At 33.5% G+C, this 15,025-nt stretch overlaps 2 protein-coding genes across 3 annotated transcripts; both read left to right on the top strand.

The window, feature by feature from the left end:
• Nucleotides 1-846: 846 nt before the first annotated feature.
• LOC130653991 (uncharacterized) lies at nt 847-7,563 on the top strand. 2 transcript variants are annotated; one of them, XM_057456492.1, is made up of 4 exons: nt 847-4,435; nt 4,679-4,735; nt 5,877-5,947; nt 6,613-7,563. In XM_057456492.1, exons 1-3 carry the CDS (start codon nt 883-885, stop codon nt 5,942-5,944), a joined length of 3,678 nt encoding a protein of 1,225 aa, XP_057312475.1. In that variant the 5' UTR covers nt 847-882; the 3' UTR covers nt 5,945-5,947; nt 6,613-7,563. The 2 variants fall into 2 exon arrangements, with proteins under 2 accessions (XP_057312475.1, XP_057312476.1); XM_057456493.1 differs by lacking the exon at nt 5,877-5,947.
• A 98-nt stretch (nt 7,564-7,661) lies between these two features.
• Nucleotides 7,662-14,725, top strand: LOC130653992 (uncharacterized). Its single transcript, XM_057456494.1, has 5 exons — nt 7,662-7,773; nt 10,265-10,484; nt 10,615-10,947; nt 13,456-13,682; nt 13,918-14,725. The coding sequence occupies exons 2-5, from the start codon at nt 10,308-10,310 to the stop codon at nt 14,078-14,080; spliced, it is 900 nt and encodes a 299-aa protein (XP_057312477.1). The 5' UTR covers nt 7,662-7,773; nt 10,265-10,307; the 3' UTR covers nt 14,081-14,725.
• The last annotated feature ends 300 nt before the right edge of the window (nt 14,726-15,025 follow it).

The raw sequence follows: 15,025 nt of genomic DNA, 5'->3' as shown, positions 1-15,025 counted from the left end.
TAGAATTGTTTCAAAAATATACAGTGTCACTAATTTTTTTTTATAATACAATAATAACCGATTACCCCGGGCTGTACCACAAAATATTGCCCAAGGTCTAAGTGCCGACCGAGCTTGCGAGGTTGATGCAATGACTGACAGCGATATTTTCAGTACAGCACAGGGTAATCGGTTATTATTGTATTTGTTAACCGTCTAAGTTGGATAAAAATATAAAGTAAGAATTTTAGTTTAGTGTTCTTATAATAATATAATTAACTACTTTTGTTACACTACTTTTGATAACACTCGATGTCAAAATTCGAAACAGTCCTGTCTAAAAACAAACATTGTATTCAGAATTCAAAAGTTTCTATAGAATGAAACTTTGTAAACAAAACATTACGAGTCTGCAAATGAGAGGAGATGCATTTTTTTATGATTCCGTCGCCCTGTATTCAGTATTTTTGATAAAACTGGATATCAGCTCATCATTTTTTTTATGGACAATGTAGCTAGTTAACTAGTCATGTTGAAGAAGCATCCAGACGAAATGTTGCTGAATCTGGTTATTTTAACTGTTAAACTTGACATTGCTTTGTTTCTATCCTATGAAAGTGTTTTTATTGATAAATGTATTGTAGGAGTTAGATATACTTCTTAAATGTCTTTTTTGGTGCTTGTTTACATTTTAAGCTACCATTTTTCTTGACAACAGGCAATACCGCAATATATCGGCCTGTCGTCAAGAGTGCTAAGCCAATCAGAATGCCTAAAAACCATATTGCCCACTTGAAAAGTCCAGACAGTTAGCAATAACAACTAATAACAACTTTTACTTTAAAAAGAGAAAAAAAAAGTTATGAAACTTACTTTTTGCTTTTTTTTTAGTCATCAAATAAAATGGATTTCATAACTTCACACTTAATTTTTTTCACCTTGTTTATCACTTTCAATATGGTATCAATGAAGATAATAAAGGTGGACAGTGTTAAAGGAAACGACACACCGTCATGTTTAATGGGAACGATATCATGTAGAACTCTGGATTATGTGTTAAATAATGGAAACAGAAATCTGAATAACACAGTTTTGCAGTTAAACACAGATTCCTCATTGTCAACAAAGAATGAATTCCAGTTTGCTGTAAACTTTACTTTAACTTCAATAGATGGTGCTATTATAAACTGTACATCAAACCAGAGTGGACTGAAATTCACATTTTCTTCATATATTTCTTTGGTTAACATTGGAATGCAACATTGTGGAGTATTATATCCTCTGCCGAAAAGTGAAGAAAATGCAACTGAAAATAGAAATGCCTATTTCGCTGTATTTTTCTCTTTTTGTAGAAGTATTCGCATTCAAGATTCCATTTTTCGTACAAGTCCTGGAATTGCCATTGCATTGTATGATGTTGCGAAGGATATAGAGCTAGTAAATACAACGTTTAAGGAAAATTCTGGCAAAGATGCGGTAGATGTGGAGGTGTTCTCAGGTGGAGGTGTCGTTATTGAATTCACATTTTGTGGTGCTTTTCTTAACTGTTCTGGAAGGAGTTATTTACCTGCATATAATCATGATACAACTGTTTATATTAAAAACTGTTTGTTTAAAGCCAACAACAAAAGTTCCACACCTGTCAACAGATTATTTGAAACAAAAGGTGCTGGAATGTTGGTTCATTTACGTGGAACTAGCAAAAATAATGTCATAAATATTGAGAAGACTTGCTTTGATGGTAATGAGGCATTGTGGGGTGGTGGACTATTTATTTTGTTTGAGACTGAAAGTCAGAATAATACATTATTTGTTAACAATAGCAAGTTTAAAAACAATATTGCGAAGTTTGGTGGTGGAGGTGCTCGAGTGCACAGTGTTTACCATCTTCAGGATGATGGTGTCAATCTTCCCAATAAGGTGACATTTTTCAATACTACTTTCAAGAATAATTCTGCTATCTTTGGTGGAGGGATTTCTGTGTCTAAACCAACTAGACTCATCTATTCTAAGAATGTAACCTATCGGGATATATACATCACAAAATGTACTTTCGTGCAAAACAAAGCAACAGTTGGTTTTGCATTAGGACTTGCTACACATAACTTAAACCAAGATGTCCTTGGACCAGGAATATCTTACCAGGTAAAGATTGAAGATTCAAAATTTATCAAAAATTGTATGAAGCTGACAGAAGATGGGAAAGTAATTGGGCAAGGTGCAGTTTATTCTGAAGAAATAACACTTCGTTTGATTGGCAACAATATGTTTTTTCAAAATGATTATACTGCTATTGTTTTGGACTCCTCATCACTAAGCTTAAGTAAAAAAAGTGTCTCCAAATTTCATAGTAACACAGGTCTGGAAGGAGGCTCACTGGCTTTATACGGTTCCTCTTTTATCCTTCTGGAAAAAGACAGTTTTTTGCGATTCGAAAATAATTCTGCTAGACGAAAGGGTGGTGCAATTTATGTAAAAAATAGAGGACCGCCACGTGTTGGTTTTAGCACGACCAAATTGCAGACATCACGATGCTTTCTTCGGTATGAGAATGCTGAACTTGAGCGAAAAGATTGGAATGTTACAATTGAATTTGTAAATAATTCAGCACCAATTGCTGCCGGTAATTCAATATATGCTTCCACTTTGCAGTTTTGCCGCAAGTCGGGCGGGAAAAGAATAGATCCTTCTGCACTAGACTGGAAAGTTATAACTTACAGTAGTTGTAACAATGAACCAGAAGTTGTCACAAATGCTATTGATATCAGCATTATTTCCAGTCAGTGGAATAATGTGAAGCCGAATGTTCCCTTTACACCGGATGTAGTGATGCGAGATGAAAAAAATCAAAGAGTTTATGCTGCATTAAAAATTGAAATCCTAAATAAACATGTAGCGCTAGATCCCCCTAACAATTTATTTTTTATACGAGACAACATATCTCGCTTACGATTGAATGGTGAAACTAATCAACCTTTTCCGTTTCGTCTTGTAACAACTAGTGGGCTAATGGTTGACACAGAAGTAGCCAATGGTAATTTAACAGACTGTCCACTTGGTTTCGAACTAAATAAGGAGAAGACAAAATGCGTTTGTATGGATAACGATGATGAGGTCACTGGAGTTATACGTTGCCTTGAAAATGGTACAGTTTATGTTTTGAAAGGGAAATGGGGATTTCGCAGCAACTCTGGTAAGTTAAACACGGTGATTTGTCCTATACATTACTGCCGTTGCAACAAAGAGCAGGAAGGCTACCTTTGTGAGTTAGATATAAAAAACCAGTGTGCAGAGAGAAGAACCGGTGATTTGTGTAGCCAATGTAAACCGGGATTTAGTGTTCAATTGGGGAATGAAAAGTGTAAAAAATGCAAGAATACATGGCTACTGTTACTCATTCCAATGTTTATCGTCCTTTGTTTGTTAGTCATGGTAATATTGTATTTTAATATTGATGCTTTTTCCGGATATTTAAATGCGTACTTGTATTCATACCAGATGGTCATGCTGCTAATACCAGAAAACGTGCAATTGGATAAGTTCATTTCCTTCGTAATTGGCATCACAAGTGTGCAAGGAACAGGTGATAGTTTCGGCATTTGTTTATTTAATGGCATGGATAACCTTCAGAAATTGGCAATAAACTATGTAGCACCCTCTTCAATGATATTTTTTACATTTATTATGGGTTTGGTCATTCCAGAGAAGCTGTGGCAGAAGATTTTTTATCGCCGGTCCTTAGAAGCGGAGAGAGATTACCGTCGGAATTCGTTTGGCAGAGCTTTAAGTTTTGTGTTGGTCGTTTGTTATTCAACTTTTACTGGTGTAACTCTTAAGTTACTGCATTGGGTGAATATCAATGACAAGCTGGTTTTATACGAAGCAGCTTTTGTTGGTTATTTTGAAGACGAACATATTTACTATGGCATCCTGGCTCTAATTTTTCTCGTGTTTATTGTTTTGGGGTTCCCTATTGTTTTACTGTTTACACCGTTTTTTACGTCTCGCTTTGCCATCATTCAACGCGTCGAGCCCATTCTAAACGCACTCAAGAACTGTTTTAAGGAGAAAATTTTATATCGGGTGTTCGCGGCGTTCTATTTTGTATGCAGATTTATTTTGCTGCTAATCGCTGTCTTCATTCAAGAAGAAGTCACTCGATTGATTGTTCTCTCCATCGCATGTGTGGTTTTTCAAGCAGTGTTCTCATCCGTACAACCCTATCGGGTTTGGACCAACAATTTTTGGGACATTGTACTGCTGACGAATATGTGTTTCATAAGTTTACTGTCGTTGATTTTAAGTGTACCGTTCACAACATCAAAAACCGTACGAAACACGAACATAGTTTTTCTAAAAACTCTGGTTTATATACCGTTAATTACCATCGTTATTCGTCTGGTGTTCTATGCCCACAAAAGGTTTCAGCAAGTCGAACTTGATTCAGCAGACGGAAGTAAGTATTGGTACACTAATTATCGGAACATTATATACCATTAAAATCTAAATTTCCATAATTTTTGTTTTTCTTCTAATATTTGGCGGATTTTAGTATGGGATATAATAAAGTTGTGCTTAAAGAAATTGAAATGCGGGGAAGGTATTTTAAACTGAAAGGTATAAATCAGAACAGCTTTGTGATCGTTAGTAACATGCGTTTTATTTTTATTTGTGTTTTAATGTAATCTGTTTTTCTTAGACGTGAAACAAAACTGGTGGTCCAGATTTCTAGCGAGAAATAGCTTCAGAGGGAGAGGTACGTCTAAAAAATTTTTGAGTTTTAGCTGCATCTTAAGAAATTTCTTCTGTACGATTAAACTTAAAAGAGCGGCCCGTTTTTTGAAAAGACCCCGTTTTCAGTTAACTTTAATCAACTTTGCGAAATTTGAGCCGCGGTTAGTGATGGAGGACAACATCTAGACGGTTCACGTTTGGTACTGTTGGGTAGCCCAACTCATCCTGTCCTCTTTCCAAAATATCGGGACCCTTTTCATGACTAAGTCCTTAGGAGTTTTGTGGTCCAACTGTGGAGCTCTTTCCGCCCTGATATTTGCGGCACCCGTTCTTTTAAAGGTTAAGAAATAACAGTCTTTTATATGTCACCAGTGCCTGCATGGCTTTAATAATCGTGTTGTTTTTGTTTTTTATTTGTTGTTTTGCGAAACCGTACCCAGAATTTATTAGAAAATAAGTATATTACTTTAGGACATTTCGGTAATTAAAAACCGGGGGTCATTTTAAAATTATTCGAATTTGTTTTTCACTTCGTGAAATTGAATTCCCGTGAATAGCTTTGAGTTATATGATGTCCAGTAAAACTCTAAAACAACTTTAATTGCTAGTAACACTACCTGAATGATATTTAGAAAAATAGGAATTTCAGTTTCATTATTGTTCTCGCATTTTTCATTTCGTCAAAACTCGATGGTGGATTTCGTTTTGCAATATGCAAGCATGAAATCAAAACGAGATTGCACAAAAAGGCGTAAACTGCGAGAAATTTATTGCGATAAAATAGGCGTAAACTGTGAGAAATTTATTGCGATAAATTGTGCGTGAACTGCGAGAAATTTATTGCGATAAGATAGGTATAAACTGCGAGAATTTTTTTACGATGAAGCGTGAACTGCGAGAAATTTTTTGCGATAAATTAGGCGTAAACTGTGAGAAATTTATTGCGATAAATTAGGCGTGAACTGCGAGAAATTTATTGCGATAAGATAGGTATAAACTGCGAGAATTTTTTTACGATGAAGCGTGAACTGCGAGAAATTTTTTGCGATGAAGCGTGAACTGCGAGAAATTTTTTGCGATGAAGCGTGAACTGTGAGAAATTTATTGACATAAAATAGGCGTGAAATGCGATAGAAAACTTGTGTATTTTCGTCTCTTCTTAGGCACATACGTGAGATTTCCTGCACGTGTAAGCACAGAATTCGAATGTGATTATGCCGAATACCAATAAGAGGTAATGTTATACGTTGCCAATATGGGAAAAAGAAAATTTTAGCGGAGCTTTGATTTCGCGAATTGCAAGAAAAAAATGTACGTTTTGCAGGAACTAAGTTTTACGAACGGAATATATTTCACGCAGTATTTCATTTTTGTGAATTCTCGTTTTGTTACTTAACATTTAGAGACTAAACATGTGTATTTTGACGAAACCTGAAAAAGTTTAAAAATCAGTTTTAAAGCATGGCATTATGCTTTTGCCTGTTTTACCTAAAACAAAATGTTAGCAAAAGAACCATTTGTTCTAGGACCATTTGCTCTGGATAATCCCACTGTCACAATTCTTTTTAACTAATTGACACCAGGTTTTCTTATTTTCACATTATTTTTGTAATAATTTGGAGAAAAAAAATCCTGTGCTTTATGATGAAAAAACTGAAGATTTAATTTAGCAGATAAGTCAGTTGTTTAGCCAGGAAAAGAAAAAATATAAAAAATAATTTTGAAATGAAACGAAACTTATGGCTTTGCCCCGGGGCAATTATTCAGAGGAGAAGGGAGGGGGGGGGGAATTGTCTGGGAGCAATTATCCGGGGGGAACTATCCTAGAACCGGTCCAACCAATATTTTTTTACCATAAAATTCGCGTGATTTTGTTTAATTTTTTTTTTCTTATTTAAGGAAAGAAGGCCATACCTTATCCCCAACGTGCAATGGAGCAGACAAACGAAGTTATTTAATGAGATAAACGATGCTTGAATTTGAAAAGTTTCACATTTAAGTATGTGGTGTAGTCAGTAGGAGAAAATCTTGATGAAACTTGTGCAGACGCAGACAAATACATTTTATGTCTGAAAGTACAATTATTTTTTACAGTATCCTTTTATATAATAAAGTCAATATAATTTCTATTTTTCAACGTTCATGAACCGTAACTTTGTTTTGTTCAACCACTAACGATGACACTGAATCTCGAGAAAGTGAGATCAAAATTTATTTATGGATGGTTTAAACTAAACTCATAGTTCGGTAAATCTATTTTAAACATTAAATTTTTTGTACTAAAATCGTGCGCATTAATTTTCATGCAAAAGCAAAATGAACGTATTTCGTATGAACGTATTTCATACGATCAATATATCTTTATTTAAACTGTGTAATTATTTTGTTTATAAATGTGCAGAACGTGAGAAAAAGCATAAAAAAAGACATTTAAAGCCTAAAACGCATTCCGCAATCACGTACTAAGCTTTTTGTGGAAACGCACAAAACATTAGTACGCGCGAAATTTTGTACCAATGATGTTTAAAGATTGTAACGGTATTGGTTTGTATAGGTTATATGTGGTTAGACCGTTAAGGAAAAAAATTGTATATTGCTTTTATCCAGACAAAAATCTTACGTAGTCGACTTGACATTAGCCAGGTAAATATAAGTGCAGAACACGTTTCAATCTTGCTGTAGCTTTTATTTAGAATAGGACATAAATAATTTTATGTATATTTTAACTCTTGGTTCTATGTAGCTCAGTCGATTATTTTTTTATCAACTTCAGTTCTTTTGTATGTAGCATCTAATATTCTTAGACTAGTAGAGTAGATATTTTTATTTTATAACATTTGTAAAAAACGACCATAGATATTTTTTGTAAAAATTAAGAAGCAGATGCAGAAAAGTCGTGGTTTGTATTAATGTGTAGCACGGTCGAGTTATTTCATCTTTGTTATTCGTAGGACAGAAAGAAAAGTAAATAATGTAGAATTTACTTGGCGAATCTTAGTAAAATCAGGGGAAATATCTCGTCATTCTAAATTAGGATTGTAAACTGTACCAGTAGTATTGGTGAGTATTTGCACGAACCTAATTTTCAAATGCCATTAGAACATTTTTTACAAAACAAAAAATATTTTTCACTTTTTTGCTTAAGGGCGTTTGCTAGGCTTTGTGTTATTTGAAGTAAATTAGTTAAAAATTAAAGAAACCGAAGTTTACAAAATTTTATATTCTTAAATAGCATTGTGAGCTTTAAACTTTACTTCCTGGCCAAATTGGTGTAAGACGAGGAGCTAAAATATATAAAAGACTTTTGTTTACTTTGTAAAAACAGAGCTTCTATAAATTTTGAGCCAGTTTTGGACTAAAACGGTATTTAGGTTATAAAAATCATTGTCCTGACGTATCGTCATGTTTCCCGTGCTTATACTCTGCTGTTGTACCCAGGGTGGTCACTATACCTCGAAACCCCTGGAAATAGAGTACATGTATTTTTTTTTAAAAAAAACATTTTTATAAGAAAATAAATCTCAAACATCTATATTATAATACCCGTATACGCTTGTCACACAAAATGGTAGCTTAGCTGCGCAATAGGGAGAAGCACGCAATGCGGTATAAACGGACGGCGAACCCATGGATTTTCCACGGGCTAACGACTAGTTTTTAAGAAAATCCCCTCAGCCTCAGCGTGTTATTTTTAGAGATCTTGATATTTGCATTAACAGTTCTTAAATCACCTTAATTTCAAAACACAACTCAATCTAACTTTTTTTTCAGTCAAACATACTCTAACAATATTTATCCTAAAAATAACAAAAGAAGTTTTTTTCTTCGATAAAAATAAAAGATTCTAAAATAAATCGTATTTATTTAAAAAGAAAAAAAGCACAGAAAATAGAGGAATAGATATTAAAAAAAAACTTAAGAAAATTTCGGCATATATTCAGGTATTTTACTAAGAGAATTGAGACTCGGTTTAAAAAACGGTTTTCTTTTTTTTAAAAAAAGTGTACTATTCTGGAAAAACATGGAAAAGTAAAAATATGGGGAAACTGGATAATAATTTTTCACAATCAGTTATATTTCATTAGGCTAGAGAAGCAGTATCGTTGACACTGCAGGAGGGGGCTATAGAAGCTGTATTATCGTTGACACAGGGAGGGACGAGGGAGCTATAGAAGCTGTATCGTTGATACAGAAGGGGGTTATAAAAGCTCTATCGTTGACACAGGGGTATAGAAACAGTATCGTTACACTAAGAGAGGGATCCATAATACGAATGTTGCCGGTATTTTCGAAATATTACAGACTCATTCAATGTTTTTTTGGAATTTGCTTTGTGTGATTATATTTTGTCTCTGTTTACGGGTTTTTGCATTGAAATTCTCCTTGTTGTTTTTTAACCTAGTTTACTCCTGATTTTTACTTTTTAAAGGATAGGAGTGGCCACCCGGAAATTTACAACTTGTGCAGCATCCGCACCTCAATCATTTATTTTACGAGATCATAAATAGGCATTTTGCGAAAATTAATTTTCCAAATAAGAATGTTAAAAAGTTTTCTGCGCAAGAATCATTTTAAGATTTTTTTGTGAAGATTTGTTTTCGCAATTCTTTTGACTGTTTTCGTAACTTCAATTTATTTCTGGCGGCCTATTTATTTAGTTCAGACAGCTTTAAATAAACTTGCGCAACGCAGAGGGTGGCCATTATTTGTGTCAAATACACCCATTGGAATCAATTAAAAGATGTTAAGGATTTCAGAATTTTACAAAAACAAATCACGAGTCATCAAACGAAAAAACGTTCAGCAAGTTATCAAGAAATCAATTTTCTTTAGAAAAACAACTTTGCTTTTCGCCATCGCGATTCGACCTTTCCGGGAATTTTCGCGCATACAAACGGATTCTTAGGTTAGCTTTTTGGGGCATTTTAATCTTTTTTAGATATGTGCATTCCGTGGCTTTTAATTCCGCGGTTGTTGTAAAAAATGCAAAGAGGAGAAAAGAAATTTAGAAGTTTTGTCATTTGCAAAAAGGTTGCAGTTTCGTAAATGTGCAATTAATGACAGAAAGGCTCTAACTTCGCGATTGCGAACAACGACGACGTCCATCCATTTCTTAATTTCGCTGTTGAGCTGAAGATTCATTTTCGCGGCATTTTACTTTCTAAGTTTTGAGGAAGAAAACTCTGCAAAATCGCGAAATTTTCATGCAACAAAGTAAAATTCTTTGGTTTATAGCAGTATCGAAAATTTATAGTAACAGTAAATTTTGATGCTTCTAAGATGTAGCCGAGATCAGGATAATTTATCCTACCACCAGGAAATCGGAATTTTGATGTCCGGGCTTGTGTTATAAAGCGTGTAATCACGCGCGGCTGCCATTTTTAAAGGCGGGCAATAATTTTGACCTATATCGAAACTTTTTGGTTAACTGAATTTTTCTCTGCATATCAATATCGTGTTATAAACAAGTTACATGATGTGCTAGAGGGTTACATAACATAACGTATGTTTAGCTAACTATAGCTGGCTATAAATTCTGTTTCTTTTAAAGATTAATCTTACAACAAGTAATACGACTTGAAGCTAAGGAAGAGATGGCAGTTGTATTTTCGTTCGACCAAAGAAATGTCCTGCTAGCAGCATTGATAACCATTGGCATGCAAACATCCTTTTTCATAGTAGCAGCGACATGTAAATTTGACAAAGTTACAGATTTTGCAGGGGGCAGTAATTTTATTGTGTTAGCTGTTGTGACTTTTTTCCTATCAAATGTAAGTTACTTTTTCTAATGCTTTTAGTCTGAAAAATTTAGCAACTTTTTTGCCTGCAGAGAAAATGTCTTTGGAATTTCTAGAATGCCTAAAAATACTGTTTTTTTATAACTTATTTTATATAATCTAGACATTTTATTCTCGTCAAATTGCTATCACTGTTTTGGTTGTACTATGGGGTTTCAGATTAACTGGGTATTTGTTCTATCGTATCCTGAGGATTGGTGAAGATAAAAGATTTGATGACAAACGTGAAAACACCTTAAGGTTTGCTGTGTTCTGGCTGCTTCAAGCAATATGGGTATTTACTGTTAGCCTGCCAGTTATTTATATTAATGCTCCACTTCTTGTCAACAATTCACATTTGGTGGCAACAGATTATGCTGGCATTAGTGTTTTTGTATTTGGTTTAATAATAGAAGCTATAGCTGATCAACAAAAGTTCAATTTTCGAAACAATCCAGTTAGTATATTTAGTTTTTATGTCTACATTTTTTTAAAAAAAACATCTGAATATAAAAAAGTTTTTTTTAAAAATATTCAAATTTTTTGTCAATTTATTTCTGTCATTTAGGTGATTAGTGAGAAAATAGGGATTTTTATGAAAAAGTTTTAATTTTAGTATATTCTCGGATCCGGGTTAGCATTATCAAATTTTAAAAAAGAAAACAAGGAACTTTTGAGAAAAATGAGTGGCAAATTTTGATTTATCAGCAAAATTATATAACATAGGAAATTTAGGATACCAAAAGATTATTAGAACAGGATTTATCGTAATTTAAATTTTTTAAATTTTATAAGAGTTTGACTGTAATGTTTAAAATTTTCACTGCAGTTAATTTGTGTGGTCATTTCTTTGTAAAACATCAAAAGTTTGGCTACTAATAGAGGTAGTTGTACTTTTGTGTATAAACTGAAAAATTGGCATGTTTCCATAAATTTTGGTGCTGAATTTAAATATTCCATGCTAGCATGTGTTGGCACGAGGTATATTAATGACCCTCTTCCAATCTGATCTAGACTGTGTTAGATCTAAACTCAACTTCCTCTGTATTAAGTCTGTCCTTATAACCTCCTGCCAAGTCTTTCCCGGTCTGCCTCTGGGCTTTGCCCCAGGAACTATCAAGTCTCTACACTTTCTTACCCAATTATCCTTCCATTCTTTCCAAGTGCCCCAGCCAATTCAATCTTCTTATCTGGATAACATCTTTATTTCTATGGATACTTAGCCTACTTCTTAGCTCATCTGAACTCTTTCTGTCTCTCAGACTGGTGTTACACATTCACCTAACCATTCTCATATCATTTCTTTCTAAACGGTCAAGATCTTTCTGCCTCACTGCCCATGTCTCACTACCATACAACATAACACTTCCTACACAGGCCTCATACAACCTACCTTTTAACTCAATTGACAATATTCTGCTAGTCAATAAAGGAAGTAACTCTCTGAACTTTTTTTTCAAGCAGAGCCTATCCTGCAAATAACAATTTTTCCAACACCCCCATTCACCTAAGTAAGTTCTCAACTATCTCTAACGAGCCACTGTTGTACATCATTGAAGCTGGAAATCTTCATTCTCTATAATCTCACCTTTGCAACGCTTGCATACAAACGGAATGTCAGCTCTTAAACTTCCACCAATACTACTGCACTTCTTATGTACCCAATGCTTGCAAGTCTGACAAAAAATTGAGTTACTACCAACCCCTTTCCTGCAAACTCCACAAGGCCACTTTCCAACTACAAGGTCACACTTGGCTGCAATGCTACTAATCATGACTTTAGACTTTGCTGCATTCACCCTTAGCCTTCTCTTCTAGTCCTTTCTTCCTCTTCTCAAACTTTTCAACTACATCTGCATACAATAACTCCCATGGACAGCCTGTTCTGAACTCCATCGACAGCGCTTCTAAGACTAGAACAGACAACAAAGGACTAAGTGCAGAACCCTGATGTACACCAAAATTTACACTAAATTCATCACTAAGTGAATCGTTAATCCTGACACGACTTCTAGCATTGTTGTACATAGACTGTACCATCGTAACTAGCCACTAATCCACACCTAATTTTCTCATAGCCCACCAAATAACTTGGCACTCTATCAAAAGCTTTTTCTAAATCTACAAAGGCAAAATAGAGATTCTTTCTCTTTCCTAAATACTTTTCCTGAAGCTGTCTTAGTAAAAATATTGCATTCGTAGTGCCATGCCCTGGAACAAAACCAAATTCCATCTTATCTATCAATTCTTTCTCTAAGTAACTTATCAATCACTCTTTCAATAACTATCATTACCTGATCAACCAACTTCAAACCTCCATAGTTACCTCTTTCTAATGCATCACCCTTGCCCTTGAAACAATTTACTATTACACTCGACTGCCACTCACTCAGGATAGCACCATCCTTTTAATCTGATTAGCAAGACTTGTAATAAGCTCAACTCCAATATATCCAGATGCTTTTATTTGATAATGATTAGAAAATTTTAAGTATGTTAACCTGGATCCAAGAATATTATTCTTTTGTTACCCACCAAGTTTACATTCCACCAAAATTTGTTAAGGAAACATTTTTCGCAAAAAGATATTTTCACAATTTTTTTTTCTAATTTACGAAATTTAACAATAGTTCCTAATTCCCCACAAAAAAATCCCTAAAATAAATTAAAAATGCCCATTTGCAAAAATTAATTCTGTGAAAATTGACATTTTCCAAAAAAAAATCATTATGATCATGATAAATATCTTCTACTACTTTTGAAAACGAAAAGAAAATATGCTCTAATTTTCAGAAATGTTCACATTTGCTGTTTGGAAGATTTTCTTATAGCCTTCTATTGCAAAAATTTCTTTCATAAAATAATTTTGATGAAATTTTTAAAAAATGATTAAAATCTAAAAAAAATGAAAATTTAGTTTTACTTATTATTTTGAAATAAAAAATACAATATTTTGAATATTTAGGAAAATAAAGATCACTGGTGTGAAGCAGGTCTTTGGTCTTGGTCTCGTCATCCCAATTATTTTGGAGAGATGTTGGTTTGGTGGGGTGCTTTTCTCTTGAGCATTGAAATTATTGATGAGAAAAAGTTGTGGACAGCAGTTATGAGCCCTTTGTTTTTGATGACTATTCTTTTATTCCTAAGCGGTATACCACTGTTAGAAAAAAAAGCTGATGACAAATATAAAACGTAAGATATTCCTAATGTTGTAAATGTTTGATTCACCACCACCTTTAAAAAAAGTGTAGCATAAATTTAATAAATCGATGCTAAAACAAGCTCCTTATGGTTTTTTGAATAAGTTATTTTCAGTCATTTGACTATGCAATAATTCCAGAAATTCTAAAACACTTAAAAAGAAAGGCTTTCATCTTATAAAAAAGGGATGTGTTATGGACACTAATATATATTTTTTATATTATAGAAAAATGGAGTATGTCCAATACAAGCAGAAGACAAGTCCATTGATACCTCTTCCACCCGTTATATATGGTAATCTTCATAAAATTCCTAAGCTGATATGCTTCTGCGAATTTCCTTTTTACAATAGCATTGAAGTTGATGAACAATATGTATCTGTAGAATAGAGAGGACAGTAAATTGTTAATAGAAACATTGATTATGTAATTTGATAATGATAAGAGGGGTAATTTTTGTGTGGAGAAAATTAATGGATCTTTTTGATGTACACCTAATTGAATCCACCTGAAATTTAATATAAAATTTATCCACACCTAAAACCAAAAACTGAAATTTTGGGTGCAATATTTGTCAGAATTATAGTACTGCATTTTCCCGGGTTTTTTTCTTTTTTAAAATGATCCACCAAATTAAATCACACAAAATTCTCCTCTTGGGCGAGGTTATGGTCTCTGTTGATTGTAAGTTTTTTAGTTAATCATGTAAAAAATTTGAAAAAAAACTTTGATTATTTTGATAATAAATTTGTGATTATACAATTTTTTTCAGCTAAAATTATTTTACAAAATAAATTTTTAGATGTATTTGAGCTTCTAATGTTTCTTAATTAAAAGTTTATTAAAAAAATCTTTTATTTACAATATACAAGGTATTTTGAGGTGTGCACTATAATTTTGATTTGATATACCTTTCTCAATTGTAGTTCAGTAAAACATAATATATATTGGTACATCTATTTTTGTTAAAAAGTGTGTCTACCCTCTGTTGTATATTTAAATTTCTTAATGTTGTAGAATCTCCCTGCCTGCCAATTGTCTTGATATTTAGCGTTTTTGAGCTTAAAGGGAACCTTTGTATAAGCCCTATATGTTTACTCACAAAATTTGATTGCAAAGCGAATGTGAATATCTTGAGAACGATTAACACTCATCCCTAGAAAATTCACAGCCATATAAAATATATTTACAAAAATAAATGCTGATCCAAACCACCCATTTGGGAATCGAACCCAACAGCACAAGTGCTGACCATTTAGGGTGTTTCACTCCTGCATGATTTTCAAAAATAGTGAAAATGTGAAATACATTGTGCTTTGTTTATAGATGGTCACT

This window comes from Hydractinia symbiolongicarpus, chromosome 8 (assembly GCF_029227915.1).
Source record: "Hydractinia symbiolongicarpus strain clone_291-10 chromosome 8, HSymV2.1, whole genome shotgun sequence".
Taxonomy (NCBI): domain Eukaryota; kingdom Metazoa; phylum Cnidaria; class Hydrozoa; order Anthoathecata; family Hydractiniidae; genus Hydractinia; species Hydractinia symbiolongicarpus.
The sequence above is the reverse complement of the archived record's forward strand: the minus strand, read 5'-3'. Positions and strand labels throughout refer to the sequence as shown.

What these genes read in the sequence shown, in the direction of transcription:
- LOC130653992 (XM_057456494.1), top strand. Translation starts at nt 10,308, where the DNA reads ATGGCAGTTGTATTTTCGTTCGACCAAAGAAATGTCCTGCTAGCAGCA. An exon ending in TCAATTTTCGAAACAATCCA is followed by an intron (nt 10,948 to 13,455) that starts GTTAGTATATTT and finishes TTGAATATTTAG; the next exon opens with GAAAATAAAGATCACTGGTG. An exon ending in GCTGATGACAAATATAAAAC is followed by an intron (nt 13,683 to 13,917) that starts GTAAGATATTCC and finishes TTTATATTATAG; the next exon opens with AAAAATGGAGTATGTCCAAT.
- LOC130653991 (XM_057456492.1), top strand. Translation starts at nt 883, where the DNA reads ATGGATTTCATAACTTCACACTTAATTTTTTTCACCTTGTTTATCACT. An exon ending in ACTTGATTCAGCAGACGGAA is followed by an intron (nt 4,436 to 4,678) that starts GTAAGTATTGGT and finishes TGTTTTTCTTAG; the next exon opens with ACGTGAAACAAAACTGGTGG. An exon ending in AAATAGCTTCAGAGGGAGAG is followed by an intron (nt 4,736 to 5,876) that starts GTACGTCTAAAA and finishes GTCTCTTCTTAG; the next exon opens with GCACATACGTGAGATTTCCT.